Source organism: Epinephelus fuscoguttatus, linkage group LG3, assembly GCF_011397635.1.
Source record: "Epinephelus fuscoguttatus linkage group LG3, E.fuscoguttatus.final_Chr_v1".
Lineage (NCBI taxonomy): Eukaryota > Metazoa > Chordata > Actinopteri > Perciformes > Serranidae > Epinephelus > Epinephelus fuscoguttatus.
Genome location: NC_064754.1, coordinates 14,073,635 through 14,093,673, shown reverse-complemented (window position 1 = coordinate 14,093,673; position 20,039 = coordinate 14,073,635). Strand labels below are relative to the sequence as shown.

The 20,039-nt window shown below is 40.9% G+C and overlaps 1 protein-coding gene across 1 annotated transcript; it reads left to right on the top strand.

Annotated features, from left to right (window-relative positions):
- Positions 1 to 954: 954 nt before the first annotated feature.
- Positions 955 to 18,082, top strand: hpgd (15-hydroxyprostaglandin dehydrogenase). Its single transcript, XM_049568881.1, has 7 exons — positions 955 to 1,304; positions 2,238 to 2,361; positions 4,166 to 4,272; positions 6,202 to 6,298; positions 12,498 to 12,574; positions 12,687 to 12,850; positions 16,649 to 18,082. The coding sequence occupies exons 1-7, from the start codon at positions 1,212 to 1,214 to the stop codon at positions 16,770 to 16,772; spliced, it is 786 nt and encodes a 261-aa protein (XP_049424838.1). The 5' UTR covers positions 955 to 1,211; the 3' UTR covers positions 16,773 to 18,082.
- The last annotated feature ends 1,957 nt before the right edge of the window (positions 18,083 to 20,039 follow it).

The window sequence follows — 20,039 nt, the reverse complement described above, 5'->3', positions numbered from 1 at the left end:
AATGTGGGCAAAGGTACTGCCAGTCAGTGTTGGCTCTTGGCAGCTCAGGTTGTCAAGAGTCCCCGCTGTGCAGCCATGGCCTCGAATAAATACTGCTGAACATCCGAGCCAGCTAAAACACTTTCAAACATCCATAAAATCCTTTGCACTCATATTCTAGGATGCCATTTCACTGTTAAAAATGTAGCTAGTTTGCAGTACAAGTAAGGAGAGCAAGGAAATGCTGTTTTTGAGCGGCGCCTTGAGCACACCCACTGGCTACTGGAGGAAAAATCCAACCTGTAGTCCTTCCTGCTTCCAACTATGTCACTGTCACCACAAATGATGATATAGTAAGCACACTTTGCAGCTGCTGAACTCGCATTAAGGATTTCATCACGTTTACCATCAGCACCGACTGGACATCCACATAAAAGGTGGCAAATGTTCCCTTTAAAGTACCAAAGTGGTGTTATTACACTTGGCTTATAAATAGCAGCTATTGCTTTCCATTAAGTTCAGCACAGTTTAAAAGTCAACATGCACAGACCTGAACCCGGTGTAATGTATCACTGAATAGTTTTTCCATTATGTGTAACAGCAGTTAGTCAGAAAACACACAATAAGATAACATCAATGTGGTGAAAAGGAGAGTGTGAGATTAAGTTACTTAAGAAGCTGCTGCCACCCAAGTTTTTTTTTTTTTTCATGTACAGAAATACAGATTCTTATATAAACAGTGACGTGTGCAGCGCTCAGGTGTATTAACGAAAAAAGAGTGGAGCGAAGAGTGTTTAAAAAGGGAGGAGGAGGTGTGAAGGAAGTGGGAGGAGGCAGGAGGGCAGGTACAACAAGCTGGGTAAAACCTATAATTATTATCCTACGGAGTTTACTTAGCCTTTGACTCTCCCTCTGTCGCTAGTGCAGTGTTTGTAGAGACTGATAAGCTGAAGGGGAGAGAGAGAGAGTGAGAGAGAGAGAGAGAGAGACAGAGGGAGGGAGGGAGGGAAAACAGCCCTGCTACAAGCGTCAAAACACACACAGGGGTGAGAAAGCCTATGTGATTGTGTTACAGAGAGCAGATAGGTGCATGAACACACAGGGGAGAACAGAAAAAAAAGACTTAGAGAAGAAGATTCAGTCAGACATAGAGAGAAGAGAGAGAAAGAGAAGAGGAGAGAGGTAAAGTCAGAAGGAGGAAGTGTGAGGGGTTTTGCTGCTGTGCTGGGATCATGTCTCTGAATGGGAAGGTGGCTCTGGTGACCGGGGGGGCTCAGGGCATTGGGAAAGCTGTGGTCCAGTCACTGCTTCAGAGCTCAGCCAAGGTCAGTACTGCTCAGTCTGATTACACAAGTTTACGAGTGTGAGAGGGTTTTTTTTTTTTTTTTGCTTTGCTTCTTGTTAAACAAAAGTTTAACAAGAAGAACATGACTATACAGAAGAGATAGAACATAACTTTTTTATTGCTTTGACAGTTGCTTTATCACTTGAGTTACGTCTCCATTATTTATTTTTATTTATTTATTTTTTTTCAAATTAAATAGAAGTGCTTTTGCTTTTGCTTTTTGGCAGAAGTCACTGCCACATGCTCTGTGATCCAACTCAAACTCTTGCTGACATGACTCTTATCTCCACTGTTCAAACACAAGCTGGACTGAACTGCTGTGGTTTAGTGATTCAATTATGGGCTGACTTCACACTTTAAGTCCTTTACCACTTTACTGTGACTGTTTTAACACCATGGAAACGTATGTTAAACATTTTATCTTTACTGTTTTATCACATTTTTTAAAAATGAATCTGTCATCGTTCCTGCACTCCTGCTTTTAGAGTTTTCTAAGGTACATACGTTGAAACAGAGCTAGTGATAACTTGTCTTAGATGATGAGTCTAAAAAGAATAGGGTAATGTTTTGAGATTAGCCAAGAGGCATTGCATGTTTAAACTATTATTTAGACAGTGAAGGAAACATGCATACTAAGAGGCAAAATAGTTTCTGAGAACTTCCTGAGAACTGAAACTTGGCTATTTGCAGCCCAGGGCTGTGTCATCAGTGTAGTATATTGTGACCTATATTTACTGACACTTGTCAAACCACAGACCTAACAGATGTAGCCGTTTACCTAAGTATGATCTACGCTGACTCAGCACTCTGTTCTGCAGAGTTGGATTCAATTTTTAGCACCGAACTTCCTCCGCCTCTGCTGTGTGTGTGAATTTAAAAAAGTCCAACTCACAACCAGAGTCTGGTCCCCCAGGTGGCCGTGGTCGACCTGAACAAGACCTGTGGTGAAGAGTGCAAGGCACAGCTGGACGCCGAGTTTGGAGAAGGCAACTGCTGTTTTATCCCATGTGATGTGTCCAATGGAGAAGCGCTAAGAGGTAAGACTGTCTGTGGGACTGTTGGACAATGCCTGTCCTTACTATTCGTTGAGTGACGCAATGTGAAGACTTTAGATAAGATCAGGTATTCAGTTATCTAGGTCATTGCATAACACAAAAGCCACTTATTATGACTCTTTATGTAGCCTGCAGAACATGACTGTTCACTACAGGGTTGAACTCATTTTCAGTGTGCCCATGATGAACGAGGAAGTGACTTTAAAATAACCTAAAACCTGTAGAGACTATTTCTTGGACAGAGCTGCTGTTCCTGCGTTCTGAGGTGATAGCTGCTTTCAGCGCGCTCAGTCAAACAGACATTTGTAAAAACAGCAAAGTCTGCTCATTCAGGTGTATCTCACCACCAGCTGCACTCATGGTCCAGTTAAGACTGAGCTTGCCTGGTCTTGCTTTGTAGTCACACGATCATTTGTTTTAGTCTATTTCAGATTAGATGTCAAAATGCCTGCTCATAGCTCCACGTGAACAGAATACTGCTCTGAACTGACTTAACCTTTTGCTTTTTCTGCAGATGTTTCAGTGTGTGTGTGTGTGTGTGTGTGTGTGTGCGTGGGCGTGTCTGGGTGGGAAAGAGAAGACGCAGAGAATTAAAGCGTGTGTAAGTGAATAAGTAAGCGGGAAAGAGGAACAAGGTTTCATTGTCTGACATTGAAAAAGTAAATCCCTGCAGGCCTACGGCTGTGGAATGCTGTTTGGTGTTGCTCCTTACTGTGTGATAGTACAACTGTTGATGTGGGCACACACTGTAAGCCTGCATGGAGCCAGTGAAACTGTGTGCCTGTATGTATGTGTGTGTGTGTGTGTGTGTGTGTGTGTGTGTGTGTGTGCAGTAAGAAGGGATTAATTGTGTTTACATGGATGCATGCATCTTTGCAAGTATGCACACTGCGTGCATTTGTTAGCTGTGCATGTTTGCATGTGTGTTTTTTCGTGTAAGCGTCTTCAGAACATGCGACTCATTTGTGCACGTGTGTGTGCGTGTGTGTGTGTTTGATAGGTAAATTAGTCTGTTAAAAGCAGGTATGTTTACTTCTAATTGTGGGGTATCCAAGTGTGGAATGCGGCAGGCAATGACACATGCCGGCTTTACCACCTCAGGTGTCTCCTTTCAGCTGTTTATCTGTCTGCTCAGGTAGGAAAATAAACAACCTGCTAGTGGCTCATTGTGTAAACGCCTAATGTATGGCACCTTCACAGTGTCTCTCTGTGAATATTTAATTAACATATCTGAAGTCAGTTTGGCAACATACACAAAGAAACAAAACAAGTGGGCTGAAACTCTGCAGCGAAGAGATTCCTCATTTGTGTTGACAGAGGAATGGAAAAACACACATTCTTTCATGCAGACATTTCAGCTGAGATTTTCCTCTCAGGATGTGTATGATGCAATTTTTTGCAAGTTACTCAAACATCCTAAGAGGAGACTGTCCTCCTCCAAAATGTGTAGTTTGTACAAGCAGCAACTGCGATCCATATTTATATTTATTGATAGGCAGCGACCTCTAGTGGTCTATGAATATGACGGGAGCAAAGAAGGAAGCCGACGTAGTATGAAGAGCGACAAAGTCTGGTTAGTGTGTGAGGTAACAAACACAGGACTTTCATGCAGAGGATCAGTGTTTGTGTCCTGTGTTGAAGCAAAAGTCTACATTGAGTTATTTTACTAACGTAACATAGTGTGTCGAAGTAATGTAACGCCACGTTTCATTAGTAGTTTTCCGGTGTGGGTGAGCTGAAGCTGAAAGAAGTCATTCACTGATGGCTTTTTGTTTCTGTGGCATAGATGCGTTCCAGAGCACCGTGGACCTGTTTGGTCGTCTGGACATCGTCATCAACAATGCTGGCATCAACAACGAAAAGAACTGGGAGAAGACCATACAAGTCAACCTGGTAAGATGAAACAATGAAGACTTTCAGTCAGGTCAAGTCAGTTTTATTCATAAACGTGAAAATAATGACTCACAAACGTGTGATCTGTGAGCTTTTCAATCTGTACAACATAAAAATCTATTAGATATGTGGGGAGGACGGACTGTTTGTACGAGCACCAGTATCTGCTTTGTATGAGGCTCTCAGTGACTCAAGACCATGTCCCCTGCGGGTAGAAAATGTGTTTACCTGGCTGTGAGCCTGAAATGATGCTGTAATTGTTGGCTACTGTTTTAAATAGTATTGCCAGTGAAAGTCAAAGCCGGCCCAGATTCATTCTCATTTCTGAAAGAATTTTGTGCACTTGGCATTTCGCCTCACTTCCATGTTTTTCTCTGGTGTGTGTGTGATTTTCATAGCTTCCTTCTGGATGCGTACTGCTTAAGGTTTGGCACCTGGTCGCTACTATTTTGTAAAGTCTGGACTTCACCTGTGCGCTGTCCCCAAGAACATCCCAAACATGTCAAAATAATAATAAAAGATTTTTAAAAAAAAAAATAAGCGCCTAAGATTTAAAAAAAAAAATAAGCGCCTTTGAGGGAGCCAGCATCGCCAGCATCATCACAGCCATCACTCATCACCAGTTACAATGAATGACTCATGTCAAATAGTATTTCGTTTTATGCACATTGGCACTGGCCATTTGAATGTGATGATCTTATCTGTCTGTCTGTATTTGTTTGTTTTGGGCTTTGATGACACTCAGAGGAGGATATTCCTCCTTATCAAAAGATGTTATCAGCTGTGCGGGTCCCTCAGGGCGCTAGCATTTTATCTAAGTATCAGACTGATGAGGACAAAACATTTGCATGACTAACCGCATATTACCAAGAGAGCATGTGCAATCAAAAAAGATAAAGTCTGATAAGAATTTACTGCACTAATATACTTCTCCTAACTAATCCAACTAATCTAAAGAGCAAGCTTACATGAAATTTACTTAGCACATTGGTATAGCATCAGTAACTCTAACAGTATCTCCAGTGTAGTGTGTTCTTCTTTGTTCTGTCCAACATCTTTGTATTGTGCAATATAATTGTTGCATTTTAGACCTTTTGTCTTGAGATTTTTGTCATATTAATTTATTTATTTCCTCCATCATCTTTTCCAGTAGCTCTTTTCTCCTCGGTGTGACAGCTTCCAGATAATCCTCCCTGATTAATGTATTTGTCGGTTTGAGTTTGTTTTCCCTCCACAGTGCTGCTTCTCTGTCCTTGAACCTTACTGTGGGAGCCTGACCACTCTGGAGTGAAGCCCGTCAGATTTTTTTGTTATCAGGCCTTGTACTTTGTTGGCGTCAGCCTGGGCAGCGAGCCTAGTGGATTCTTTTCCTGTGTGATGGGCCCTTTCGATCTCTATCTGAGTAAGGTCAAAATCCAGCTTTTCCCTGAAACTGAAACTTCCCTGGACGGACCCTCAGAGTCCACAGAGATGAAAGATTCAGCCAGTCTCTTCATGTCCTGGTCAGATGATCTGCAATCTGATGAAAGCCTGCTGCACGCCTTTTTGAGTTGATCTTTCTGTGTTTACCGGAGGCTGCTTTTCATGTTCTACACATCTTTGAAAATACTGTCCAGCTGTCTGATTATGGTGTGAACACAGCTCTTGTAACTGCTGTTGCAAAGATATGGCTTCCATGATGACACAGCAGCAGGCAGTTAGTGGACGCTACATACTATATGTCACTACACAGGGTTTCTCTGTTGGGTTTCCACATAGAGAACTGTCCAAACAGATGCCCTCAATGAAACACAACGATTACAGCTTTACTTATCAGTACATGTTCTTTGTGGCATGTTCTTTATAGTTTCACTTCCTGTTTATGTGCTGCTGCGCTTGTCTGCTGTATAGATTACCACAGTGAACGTGCTGTCTCTTTATCTGTTACAGACCTCTGTGATCAAAGGGACCTACTTGGCCCTGGAACACATGAGTAAAGAGTACGGCAAGGAAGGAGGCACCATTATCAATGTATCCTCTATGGCAGGTAACACGCGCGCACACACACACACACACACACACACACACACACACACACACACATACATTTCACTGCAGGGATGATGCTGTGATGCATTCAGACACCCATACCATCATACTAGTTTGTATGCCACAAAAAGTTTAAGTATTGTGACATAGTATGCCAAATGTAGTGTGCCAAAAACACCAGGATGTCCTACTACATCCAGTCGCATGTTGCAGTGTGCAAGCTAACATGTTTTTCTGGCTATTCTGACCCACAATCCTCTGCACAGCACAAGATATGTAACATCAGTTGATCCACAAACAGATGATAGCTGGTTGACAGCTGACAGAAGTCGCAGTGACAGATGACAAAGACGCGTTCAAGTGACTGATGATCAGTCAAATAGATAAAAATAATAAGAATGAAAAATAAATGCGATGACTTATCTTTTATCTCCAAGGTAACATTAAAGGATACCTTTAACTGATTTTCAACAAGCTGTATCATAACAATGCGGGTAGTGTATGTAACTAAATGAACAATGTTAAAATTCCCTTCATCTTACCAGCGCCCAGATCTCCCTGCGCAGCTCTGGCTTCAGGGCAGTGGTTCCCAGCTAATGGGTCATGGGTCCATTCTGAATGGACTGCAAGTGACTCACAAAACTGTCAAGTTTGTAAAAAAAAAAAAAAAAAAACACATTATTTTGAAGTACAGTGAATTCCCAACACATAGCTTATATTTTGAAGTGTAATTTCCTGTTGTAGAGTCAGTGACTAACTGACAGCTACTTGACAGAGACGGCAAACTAATTCAACCACATGGCCAAACGCAGGTATGATTTCGAATATATTAAACTATTTGGACCTTGAACTAATGATCAAAAAGAAATCTGGACCGTTTGGCTGGACCGGTTGGGAACCACTGCTCTAGGGCTGTTGTTGAAACTACAGATTCTAGTTCCACATTTTCATACGCCCACCACCACTGACACATGGTGTGTAGAAGCAGATCGAAAGCAAGACCCACCCTTCTGTCTTTCTCTCTCCCCTTCAAACTCAGACCAAGCTAATAAACCAAGATTCGGTTACTGTATTGCTTATTTCTCGCTAAAAATGTCTTCAGAAACATGTTTTAGTGCACTGTTTGGCTGTAGTACGAGAATCTGTGAACAAGAATTGGGCATAATACCGTTTCCTGTATTGAATGGAGGTGGAAAAACTGACATCAAACGGAAGCAGTGTTGATCAAATATGGACCAAGATTCTGTCACTGTGTTGCCTATTACTTGTCTCTGATGTTTTCAGAAACATGTTTTAACTGTAACAAAAGATAGTTTGTTACCAGCCGGCCACAATATTGTTTCCTGTGGACGAAACGGCTGAGCTCGCATTATGTCACCCACCAGCAAGGGTCTTTATTAGTCTGGTTCAGCGCAGTGCGTTCTAGTAGTTGTAGATGTTTTACTTCTTGAGCAAACATGAATGCCACAGGCCTTTTCCTCTGTTTTCTCTGGTCATGTAGCACCAGTTTCAAAAGTATTTGCCTCTTTCTACTGCATAGAGAGCCCAATTTTATGATAAGAGCATCTTCTTTGAACCAAATATTTCTTTAATAACATTGAAATTTGCTGTGTTCCACATCGCATACTCGTTCTTTTAACTTCAAATTTCATACTACGCACTGCGACAGATTTATGAGCAAGAGGGTCAAAGTTTGTGGCGCATTATGACTAAGTGGTACGTCCAAATGTAAGCATACTCCATGCAACAGTATGTACTTTGTAAGGTCAGCTCTTGTATATGTATTGAAAGTAAAAAGAAAAATTGATACAGAAGGCAGGGATCATACTGTCACTAGGAATGGTTGAAATGTGGATTATGTAATACTGCAGAGTTCTGAGGAACACAAAGGATGGAGAAAAACATGACTGTAGATTGACCCTGAGGACTGACCTTGTTGGATGGTAGGATGGAAAATGTGCTTTCAATTGTGAGTCAACATCTGGAACCTTGCTACATTGTTGCCTTTTGAATAGTCTCCAGTTACAGAGTGGAGAATATGAGTCAAGCTGTCTGATTTTATGTGTGCAATAGATTTGCAAGATAAAAACATCAGCAGAGAAATTGAAACTTCAGTGACACCTCAGTTCAGTTCAGAAGCGTTAAACTCACGGCTCCCCGAACACTCTCCTTTATTTATGTCAGAATGTCACGGATGATGAATATCTCACGTCTCTGAAGGAATGAAAACAGTTCCTCTCTTCCTCCAGTGTGTGTGTGTTACAGTAAAGCCACCATGACAGGTTTGCAGAGAGCCCCTAGAACTGAAATCTGGAATTTGGATCATTCTGCACCTCTGTCTCCGTCATGGAAAAGCTCACACTCCTCCAAAATCCTCTCCTCATCTGTTTGCTCTCTACAAACCCACACCCTCACTCACTTACACACACACACACTCACACACACACAAACACAGATTTTACAAGTGAATTCCTGCTCTTTTATGGTTTTACATTGTTCTGAAGGGCCAATATATATATCCCAAGCCAGGTTTGTAAAAGCTACAATCTTTTTCACATTCAGAAAACAAAAATCCTGCAAGAAGCACCCAATGACACCATGTAAACATACCCTAATAAAGCAAACACCGCATGACCTTTTCATGTGACTGGAAGTAGTTATTAATTCGCAGAAATACTGGAAATTTAATCAGATCTCTCTCCTCATGAAAAAAGGTAATATGTGTGTAATATGTGCAGTGTGTGGGACGTAGTGACAGCTAGCGGTGCAACCTGGTCTCACTCCAAAGTCATTGAAATCCAGCGCTTGGGCAGTGACTTGCAGCGCTGGACACAGATGAAAAAAGTCGTTCTTTAATGTCAGCATGATACACAACTGGTTGCCATCATAGTCTAACATTCAGTGGCATTCAGCGGCGTCAGGGAGTAAAGGCAGCGGGGCAAGAACGAAAGTTAATGAGTGATTCCTACTAACTCCATGCCAACTAACATTACTACTGTGACCTAAAATGTTTCATGACTTTCTGGGATCCAAAGTTAGCTCCTCTCTGAAAACATTTTCCCGCCTTGATCAGTTTTCCTTTGTCTCGCTGGTTTTGTTCTCCTGAGGGGCCTCGGCTCTGAGCAGAGAAGGTCCAGCAGGTGTTAGTTTGGGGTCAAGGATCCTCCAACAAGCAGCTGATGGTGCTGCTCCTGTTCTATGGTGTGGTAGTCCCAGTAAAACTGTACATAAAGTGTAGTTTTTATCATGTTTGTGTGTGGACACTGTTCCTCCTGGTTGTGATCCAACATGTAAACTGTATGCAGCTCAGGAAACCAAGGGTTCATCTGTGAAAACAGGTGAGAAAGAAGTTTTGGCAGGTGATAGAATATCATCAAATAGGGGTCCACGCTTTGTTATATACCAGTCTTTTCTCAGATGAAAAAAACCAAACTTTTTCACCTGTTGTTAAAGCTACAGTTGGTAACTTTTATGTACATATCTTTGTGTCATATTTTCACACTAAAAACAACCAATCAGAGCTGAAGAGTCTGTAACGCAGCTGTCAGTCATGTCAATCACTGCTTAACTGCGGTTAAACTTAGTATCACTGATCAAATGAGCCAGATCTCATTCCGAAGCTGTCGAAATCCAGCACTTGGGCAATGACTTGCGGCGTCAGAAACCAACAAAAAAAAGGCATCCTTTAACATCGGCATGATACACGATTGGCTGCCGTTATAGTAGCATCAGGGGAAACACGGCAGGAAAAGGATGAAAGTCCGACTGGGTGGGTGGGAGTGATGGTGGATGGGTCCAAGTCAAACCCTGTTCTTCTCTCCTTAACCTAACCACATGCTTTTGTTGCCTAAACTCAACCACGTGCGTTAGTTGTTGGAGGAAAAAAAAACGTCAATTCTCTGACGTAGTTTGGTTATTTTGAAATAGACTGCATGCAGACCTGTTTTCCTGTGAAAACAGAAGTGTATTTTGAAAGAAGACAATGCATGTAACACGCAAAATTTGACACGATGTCCCAGAATGTCAACAACCAACGCACATAGGGGTACCTTTCACGTCATGTGTGGACGTGGAAAGTCCATGACCAGACGTGTTGATCAAATATGACTCACAAGTCTGTTACTGCACTGCCTATTCCTCACCTCAAATGTTTTAGAAACATGTTTTAGTGAACTGTTCCCATGCAGCAATTATAAGCACCACAAGGCAACAGAGTAGGCAGAGGAATATGAATGCTCTCAGAGATTATTAATGCTGTGTGAATATAGAGACAGTTCCAGCAAATATGGAAAGGTATTTTCTTATAAAAGTTGCCAACTACAAATTCAAGTGACACACAGAAGAGACAAAACATCTTAGATCAGATTTAATTCACCAGAATTTTTTTTTCCTCACTTGCTTTCACAGTCTGTGGTCGTGGTGGGCAAAGCTTTCTTTTCTTAGACACTGCACTGACATCAAAAACCACAGTCAGTGTTTCTCAGGACATGTTGACACACTCAGTCAGTTACAACTTTATGTTACACATATTATAGACTCACTCCTTATGGCAGAAAAAGTCCACAACCCCCACTCTGAGAAACTCTGAGCTACAAGAGGCAAAAAACATCAGAGTGCATTTTTGACCTCTGAGGGTAACTCGTTTAAAGACTGTTTGAATTGGGCTGAGTATGTTTACTTTTCATGTAGGCATTTCTCCGCATCACTCTGCTCCATCTGCTGTTTTGTCTAAATGTGTGTTGTTCTTGTGATGCTAGTAGACCTGAATCTGATTGCAGGCTGCTCTTGTCTGGTCAGTCAACTTTATCTAGTTGAGTCAGAGTTGCCTCTAAATGTAATATTTGGTCAAGTTTATGTACTTGCATGATTCTTGCAATTTCTGAGTTGCATCCACATGGTTGAACACACTTATTGTAAGTTGCATGTTTTGTATTGTAATGATGAATGCATGGTGTATGCACTCCAGGTGAGTTTTGTGTCTGTTATGAATGAAGTTTTCTTCTGTTAGTTTCAGCTGTATTCATCGACTCTTTCCACTAAAGTTTGCAGGATTTTTGCAGCTGCATGTTTCCAGACGTTTCTGTATGTTTTAATAAGATTCCAGAGGATGTTCTCGGTGCTTGTAGTCGGACACATCATCTCGTAGATCTCGAACACTTCAGCCTCCAGCAGAGGCAGAGACGTAGTAATCATTTCTCACTTATCTCACTTGTGATAACATCTATGTGTGTGTGTGTGTGTGTGTGTGGTATGTGTGTGCACTTACCACTGCAAACACAGACTTGTCCAAACATGGTCAAGCATACTACTCCGAGCACATTGTTTTGGGGAGAAAGAATGAAACAGTGTGTGTTAGTGTGTGTGTGTGTGTGTGTGGATGTATGTGTTTTTAATGACATCCATTATCGGCACCTTCTGGACGTGGATTCAAACCAACTGTTTACAGTCCTGTTTGTTTTGCTATTATTACTCCTGCTGTAAAAACGTTCATATCTTAAGACTCACATGTTGTGCTGCAGATGCAATTTGGTGTTGCATACACAGGTGTACATTTTGGGGGGGATGCAGGAGACACCCAAAATTTAGAACATGGGCATTTGTTCACCTCAATAAAAAGAATGAAAGTTAAAGAGGGCTTTTAGTCTGACAAAATCAAAGACATTTCCACCTGCATAATATTTCACCAGAATTCAGAAAATTAGGTGTCTGACAGTCATAATGTCCTGGAGGAGGATCAACAAAGTATCGCTCAAAGTGACTTTTTGAAAGAAAGAGAGACAGTATTTTTGATGCTCTTCATTGTGGGAAAATATAAACAGCAGACTGAGACGTTGTGGTGCAGCTGTGAGAAATAAGGGCGGAGCCTTATCTCACTGATCCTGGATCAAGTGACCCTCCAGGGGTTAAAACGAGTAGTTGCTGTTCAGAAGCAGATGCAGCTGTGTTTGGGAGCAGCCCTGATGTGTCCCCCTCAAAGAGCAAACACCCTATTACTCTATTGACATACTGTAGCCTGCATGTTTAAAACTCACCGTATGGAGGGAAGCTCATAGTGAAAACACTGAGTGTAAGTGACACCATGTTTTCACCAAGAATGGCAACTCCCAGAATTCGGCTCATGAATGAAAACAGGGTCACTGATTGTTCTGCTGGTAACACGTTTGTTCTTGTGTCTCCTCTTGTTCTTTGTAATTCAGCCTTTCTGCATTCACCTCATCAGCCTGTCTACACTGCTACGAAACATGGAGTCATTGGCTTCACCAGAGCTATGGCGGTAAGACACACAAGTAAATAAGACAAGCATAAAAGGTTATTTTTAGTTATCGTAGAATAGGATGTTCTCACGGTAACTCAAAGCATGAGATGTGACTCACATGTTCTTGCAGGACGCGTCCTCTCAGGGCGACTACGGTGTGCGGATCAACGTCCTGTGTCCGGCCTTCGTCGACACTCCTCTGCTGCACTCGGTGGAACATGAAGACAACATGGGCAAGTTCGTCAAGTTCAAGGATGATTTTAAACTCAGGATGAGCAAGTTTGGAGTTTTACAGTAAGTTAGCTCACACAAGTGTCACCGTTGTTATTAAAATTCTCCTTCTTTGTGAAGCTGATCCATTTATCTGAGATCAGTTTCACATATGCAGCATACAATGAATTTATTGTTGAGATATGTAAGTGGAAAATAACTTCCTGCAGCTTTTGTGAACATTAATATACGCTTCAGGGTGGTTGTGGCTCAGGAGGTAGAGCAGGTTGTCTACTAGTTGGACGATCAAGAGTTTGATCCCTGTAAGCATCCTTGAGCAAGATACTGAACCTCATATTGCTCGCGACGGCTGTTCCATTAGTGTGTGAGTGTTTTAAAAGCTGTGTAGCAGGTGGCACCTTGTACGGAAGTCTCAGCCACCAGTGTGTGAATGGGTGAACATGACTCGAAGTGTAAAAAGTGCTTTGAGTGGTCAGACGACTAATAAGGCGCGATGCAAGTGCAGGTCCATTTAGCATTTTTATTAATACGTTTTTTGAGACAGCAAAGGTTTAAATAATCTTGTAGTAATCAGTCATTTTCATTCTTAGTCCCACGCTCTAGATTCAAGCTCAGGGCTGGTCGTGCTTTTGCTGTGTCTTCCCCCAAACTGTGGAACAGCATCCCCCTCCCAATCAGTGCCACCCCCAGCACTGACTTGTTTAAGTCCAGGCTCAAAACTTACTTTTATTCATTAGTGTTTGAGTCCCTCTGATGTGGTTTTCTCTGATGCGTGCCTGTGTGTTGTGTCTCTAAATGTTGGTGCTGCATGCCCGACAGTTATGGTGCCTCTCATAGCATTTTATTCCTTTTGTACAGCACTTCAACCTGAGTTGTAAATAAATTTGAGCTGAGTTGAGTAAACATGATGAAGTCTAGCACTGGTTCCTGGAAGTGCAGCCTGAGTGTTGATGGTGGGACAGATTATCTCCAGCTGCCAGGAGACATCTGATTGAGGATAAAACATTTACAATAAATTGATAAATGTTGGGGTTTACTCTCGAGCAAAGGAGAATGTTTGGAGCTTGTAATTCTCAGTTTAATGGATGACACAAAGTTTAAATCAGCCAAAACTTACAGCCTAGTTGGGCTTAATGTCTTTAATTGAGAAGTTTTGTTTGCAGCCAAGCTTCACAATAGTAAGATTAGAATATTTAAGACAATTTTTAGAATTTTTTTAAACACCTGTAAACACCAAACTGAAGCACAGGTAGGTAACGTAGCTTAATGGGATAAACTTTTTTGAGAAAATGTATATACTCTTCATGAAACAGGGAGATGTGAAATGTTACTGAGTGCAGATAACACTCTGAATCGTAACTGGATACATTCTGTTGTTAGAAAATATTTACAGTTTTTTTCTCATTGCTTAGATACTATCTTTGAAACAGCAAGATCATTTTGAAAAACAAAACACACTAACCTCAAAACGTTACACCATCAAGTCCATTTTTTTTTTAATGCAGCCCAGATAAGATAGTGTGAAATGATAATGTGAAGGTCTCTTGGGATGAGCTGCTTCTCACGTCATATGGGTTATTAAAAACATACAAACACAACTGTTTATCTTTCAGTGAGAAAGTACTCAACTTTCCACCGCTCCTAAAGGTGACGTTCCTAGTTGCCTTTGCGCTTATGCTGTAGCAGAAGATATCTGCTGTTAGGTAACCGTTCTGTTTGTGTGTGGTGTTCCCCCCTGCGTAGTTCCAACATAGTGTGGCAGGCGTCATATAGTATATTTTGACAGACAAACTGAGGGCCGTTTAAAACACCAAACCAGCAAAACAATGTATATCTCATACAAACGCAAACCATCATTTGAGTAAGCTCATGAAGCAACAAATACGTGTGAACTGTAGAGACAAAACCAAGAAAAAGAATTTAAGAGTTTTACAAAAAGTGTTTGCTTTTGCAAGAGATGTACAATGTCTTGTTGGTTTGTGTTAAGGGTTTGTGGTTAGTGTGTCAGACATGAACTTCCCTGAGAGCATGGTTTGCAAAATTCTGGAGGCTCTCTAAAAGGTTGACATGTTGTAATTTTTGCCATTCATTGCTATATTGCTGACCTTTGTTATCATGAATCATGCACAAAATTAGACTACTTATTTATGATTCATGTATGACAGTGATTCATTGCTTATCCCATTAACCCTTTGAAACCTGGAGCAACATCACGTTTCTTGTGCTGCTTTGAGACACCTTTTGCAATTATTTAAACTTTTGAAACCTGAGCAAATTAGTGTGATTTCTTTTTAAAAAATAAAAAATAAAAAAATAAAAACATGGGGGAAAAAAAGCCAGTGAGCGACTTGGGAAGAAATGTCCTACAAATAGCAAAAAATAAAAATAAAAAATAATAATAATAATAATAATTTAGAAAATTATTTAAAAAATAGGGGGAAAAGAAAAAAGCCAGCGAAAACTTTATTTGTAGTAGTAGTAATAATAATAATAATAATGATAATAGTTATTGTAATTTTTAATCACTCTTTCCAGGTCATTTATTTGTTTGTTTGTTGTTAACTTTTTTTGTTTGTTTTTTTACTAATTTTTTTTTGTTTTTAATTTTCCCTTTTTACTGATTTCTTGCTATTTTTTGGGGTCATTGCCTTCTTCCCACATTTTTAAAAGAAATCAAGCCAGTTTGCTCGGGTTTCAAAGGGTTAGTAAAGATACTGGCATGCTATTTTTGCCATCACCATTATAGTGTGGCATTGCTATATCAGAAACATCGCTCACAATAACACAAGTATCAGAAAAAAGGTCTAAGTGGGGCGTCTTCTCGCTCAACAGGTAGAGTTTATGCCACGTAAAGTCCATTTCATGCCTGTCATCCCCATTCTCTCTGTCTCTTTCCTGCTGTCCTGTGATAAAGCCCCCGAAAATAACCTTAAAAAAAGAAAAGGGTTTGTAAACTTGCAGCTTGAGAGGCTTGCATTCTCACTTTGAGGCACATTCAGGCGGTCGCCATGTCAACAAAAAACCTCCCTGAAAGCCAAGGTACAGTTTGGACACTGTGCACATGTGTTACACTCAGGAGACGTTGAACAAACTGTTGAGCCGTGTCTACTAATGTAATGACAAATGGCACTTTCCACTTCGTACGTCAGATGTGGTGATTTTCTATTTGTGAAGTGATTTGCCATTTGGCTCTCTCCAAACAGCTATAGTTAAAATGTACGGTGCTGAAAACACTCAGCTTCTTTCTGGCCTGTTTCTGTCTGCGTTCTGATTACATTCTTATTTCATACAAGTGGCCCAGAGTCCACTTGGCAGCTGAATGACACTTTATCTCTCAGGAAACATGACAAGTGTTTATTTGGAGCTGCTCTGAGTGGGACTGAACCAAAGCGCAGACGTAAATGCTCTTGTGCTTCACATACCAGGACAGCTATGAAAGATCAGATGTAATGTGCCAACAGGCCCTCTGTCAGCTCACTGTGGGGGTTCATTATAGTTAATGATAAGAATCGATCTGAGCTGTTATCGCTCCATCTGATGTCATCAAACTTTATCTGTCTGTGGCTCGAGAAAACTGTGCAGCTCAGAGACAAGCAGCAGGAGGGAAGTGTTTAGTGTTACAGGAAGTTGAGGCTAGATGACTTCCTGATCACACACTCACCACACAAACACACGGTCTCTTTAAGTGAGGGCAGTACAGAAGGTTTATCTTATATTTTTAAGATGGTCTGCACAGAAAATACATCACTAATTATCAGTCCTCCTCTGAATGTGTGTGAGCGTGTGTCTCTATCTTTTATTTCTCTTATTTCTTTTAATCTCGTGTAATTTGCCATTTCCATTTCCTCTCTGTATCTCCAGGCCATCCTTGATAGCGGAGGGCATGATGAGGTTGATTACGGACACCAGTCTGCACGGAGCGGTGATGAAGATCACCTGCTCCAAGGGAATCCACTTCCACACCTATGAGCCTCTGTCTGCTTGAGCCTTGTTACACTGGACTGCTCGTGGTGCTGCTGCTGAGGAGGAGAATCATGCAGTGCTTGTCTGAAATCAACACACCAGACTCGAGTTCAGGACACGTGGCTGCTGCTGGACTTTGTATCAGAACTGTGTCAGAGCATCATTCAGATTCTACAGGGAAACTGACCTGATTGTGTATATAGGCCTGTCTGAATGAACACATGAATGCTATGTAAATAACAGTAATATTCTAATTGTCTGATTAATAAGGGGTGAAGTCAGGTAAATTGGGACAAATAAGGTTTTACATCTCAGGTTCTTTAAATATTAGCAGTAAATCTCGGAACATGTTATTGCATCATTACAACTAATGTGCTTTACATGAAACAATCATGCCGACTGGTTTGAGATGGGCACAGTAAAGACTCAAAAAAAAAAATCACTCGCCCTAAATCTTGCAAGGTGTGACACCATGTAGCATGTTGAGTTTTTGGTAACAAGAGTGCTGCAGCTAAAACAGTATAGCAATTAAAATGTTTGCAGGATGTTGCATTTTATTAATTGTCTGACTTATAATCAGAGGTGGGACCAGTCATTGTTTTGCAGATCGCATGTAATTCTCAAGTCTTTGCACTCAAGTCCTAGTCAAGACTAACAAGACTCAAGTTCAAAACTTTGAGTTTCAAATCTTAACAAGTCTTAAGTCAAGTTAAGTCAATAAAATTATGCTAATTTTAAATGAGCAAAAATCATGACTGGCTTTTATTGTTTGCATGTATTTGCTAAAACAAGTTCATTAAAAAGTTACTTAGCTGTGAAGCTAATGTTAGCTAAGCATCAGCTTGTTAACTATGTGTCAATCAGGAGAGACTCGTTCTGAGGGAAATTAATATTTATTTACATCTGCACACAAATATGAGAAATGTGAGAAGTCTTTGGTGATTAGACCCCATCTAAAGTTTTTTCAATGAATAGCTAAGTTACATTTATGATTTAATAAATAAATGACTGAACTTAATAAAAATAAAATTTACCAAAACGTGTCCAAACATACCAGACTTCACCCTGTGTTAGTAATATTATACTAATGATGGTAATTGAAAGTAGAGAGTCTAGTGTTCTCAGTGCTAACCAAAACAAATTTACAGGTCTGTCTTCTTCATTAAGCTTTCTATGTGTTACAGGATATAAATGACAGTTAGTGTCATCAAACCTCAGGCACGACTGATATTGCAGCTTATTTGATTAAACAGTGTTATTTCATAACAACTGTAACAGTTATTTAACAGCTGTTTGATTTGTGTAAAAATAAAAAATAATGGAATAGTTTAATATGGGAGATATGGAGCTCATTTATTGATACATGAAACTACTTCACGCCATCTTCTGAGGTATGCGCTCAGTCCAAAAATTAGATGCTGTTTACTGTGATTACTTTGTCCAAATACTGTTGCTTTACCACTGTAAAAGGCAGAGATAACAGCCGATCCTCACAAGATCGCACGCCCGTACAAAACATTTAACAAGGTGAGACGTCAACCTCACATTCTCTTCTCTGCTAAAGTTTAAGTACACAGTGTGCACTCAGCAGCTGTATACATTCTATGAAATGAAAATAAGTCAGCTAAGTCTAAAAATGATAAGGCTAAGTTGACCCACACAGAACTTAAACCCTTGTATTCTGGTGAAAGTCTTGTGTGTGACCTATCCTCCCTCTTACATCAACTTTGTCGCTCTTTATACCATGTCATCTGACTCACTGACAGAAAACCCTGAAGGAAAACTTCTTTCATGTGTGTGTGCAAAAGCAGCTTGGATAAAGAGTTTAGGTTCTAACAAACACCACAGGCTTAAAACAATGAGGCAGGAATATCATTTACATGTAAATATACATGAATGGGATAAACATGTATTTATGTTTTTAAAAAATGGCCGTCCCGTAATTGGCCGACAAATCTTTGAACGTGGAGTGGACGTCACTGTGCGGCCGTCTGATCACAACCATATGAACTGTCAAATGCCATAAGAAAAGGACACGTCCATTTTCTTCTTTCATAGCAGTAATATGATCAATATTTCCTGTAAAAGAGGGTTTAAATGGATCATTATTGGACATGGGAACATCGCTATCTAGTCATGGGACATGACGTCACAATCACTACCATTGTTATGATAGCTTTATTGGTAGTTTAATGAATGTCTTGTGGGTGTGGTTTAGGCAGGTGGTAGGAGGCAGGGTCAGCACTCACGTCACCGTTGGGGGTTGGTGATAATGTCTCATTAGCTGCTATTAGCTGCACCTGGAGGGAGAGCTGGAGAGGCCTTTCAGCTGAGCGGAGAGGGAGATGCCGTAGGCAAGACATTCTGAAGACAAAGAGACTGAGAAAGCATTTGACATGCCACCCACCAATTATCCATGTAATTACACATTCACTCTGAACAGTGACAAAGAGACTGGTCCGACAGCACCTGAAGGATGTCCAACAGAGTCGTCTGGTCAGAGGGAGCTGGTCATGAGGAGCAAGAGCGGTGGCCTGGTGGTGAGTCAGGGAAATCCAGGCACATTTCTCACATCTCATGCTACACTTAGGGAGAGGCCCTAAGTTACGGGCTTGCTAGCCTTAGCTGATGCAGTTTAACGAGCCAGGTTTAGCACAGCAGTGTAACAACCATAAATACTAATTGCAGACGTTTTCAGGTGCTCAGTGACACGGTGGTTAGAGTCCAAAGACATGTCACCACACCTCATGGGAACCACCCAAAGTAGGAGGTATTTACAAAATAAAAGTCCCAAAATATAGGAGATGCTTAATTGTTCTTCTTCCATACACTCTTTGGTCGTAGACGACTACTGCTGCCTGCTTTCACCTACAGAAACCATTCAAATGTCAAAACTTTATGTTCTACCTTTAACACTTTTTAAAATACAAACGATGTTGTCTTTCTGCCTTTTAATTATTCAATCAATCAATCAATTTTATTTATAAAGCCCAATATCACAAATCACAATTTGCCTCACAGGGCTTTACAGCATACGACATCCCTCTGTCCTTTGGACCCTCACAGCGGATAAGGAAAAACTCCCCCCAAAAAACCCTTTAACAGGGAAAAAAAAACTGTAGAAACCTCAGGAAGAGCAACTGTGGAGGAATCCCTCTTCCAGGACGGACAGACGTGCAATAGATGTCGTACAGAACAGATCAACATAATAAATTAACAGTAAACCGTATGACACAATGGGACAGAGAGAGAGAGAGACAGAGAGAGAGAGAGATGCAGGATAGACAGT

Bases quoted from the DNA above. Each gene is read 5' to 3' on its own strand.
- hpgd (XM_049568881.1), top strand. From the start codon at position 1,212: ATGTCTCTGAATGGGAAGGTGGCTCTGGTGACCGGGGGGGCTCAGGGC. The intron at 2,362-4,165 runs GTAAGACTGTCT...TCTGTGGCATAG, and splicing joins CAATGGAGAAGCGCTAAGAG to ATGCGTTCCAGAGCACCGTG. The intron at 12,851-16,648 runs GTAAGTTAGCTC...CTGTATCTCCAG, and splicing joins AGCAAGTTTGGAGTTTTACA to GCCATCCTTGATAGCGGAGG.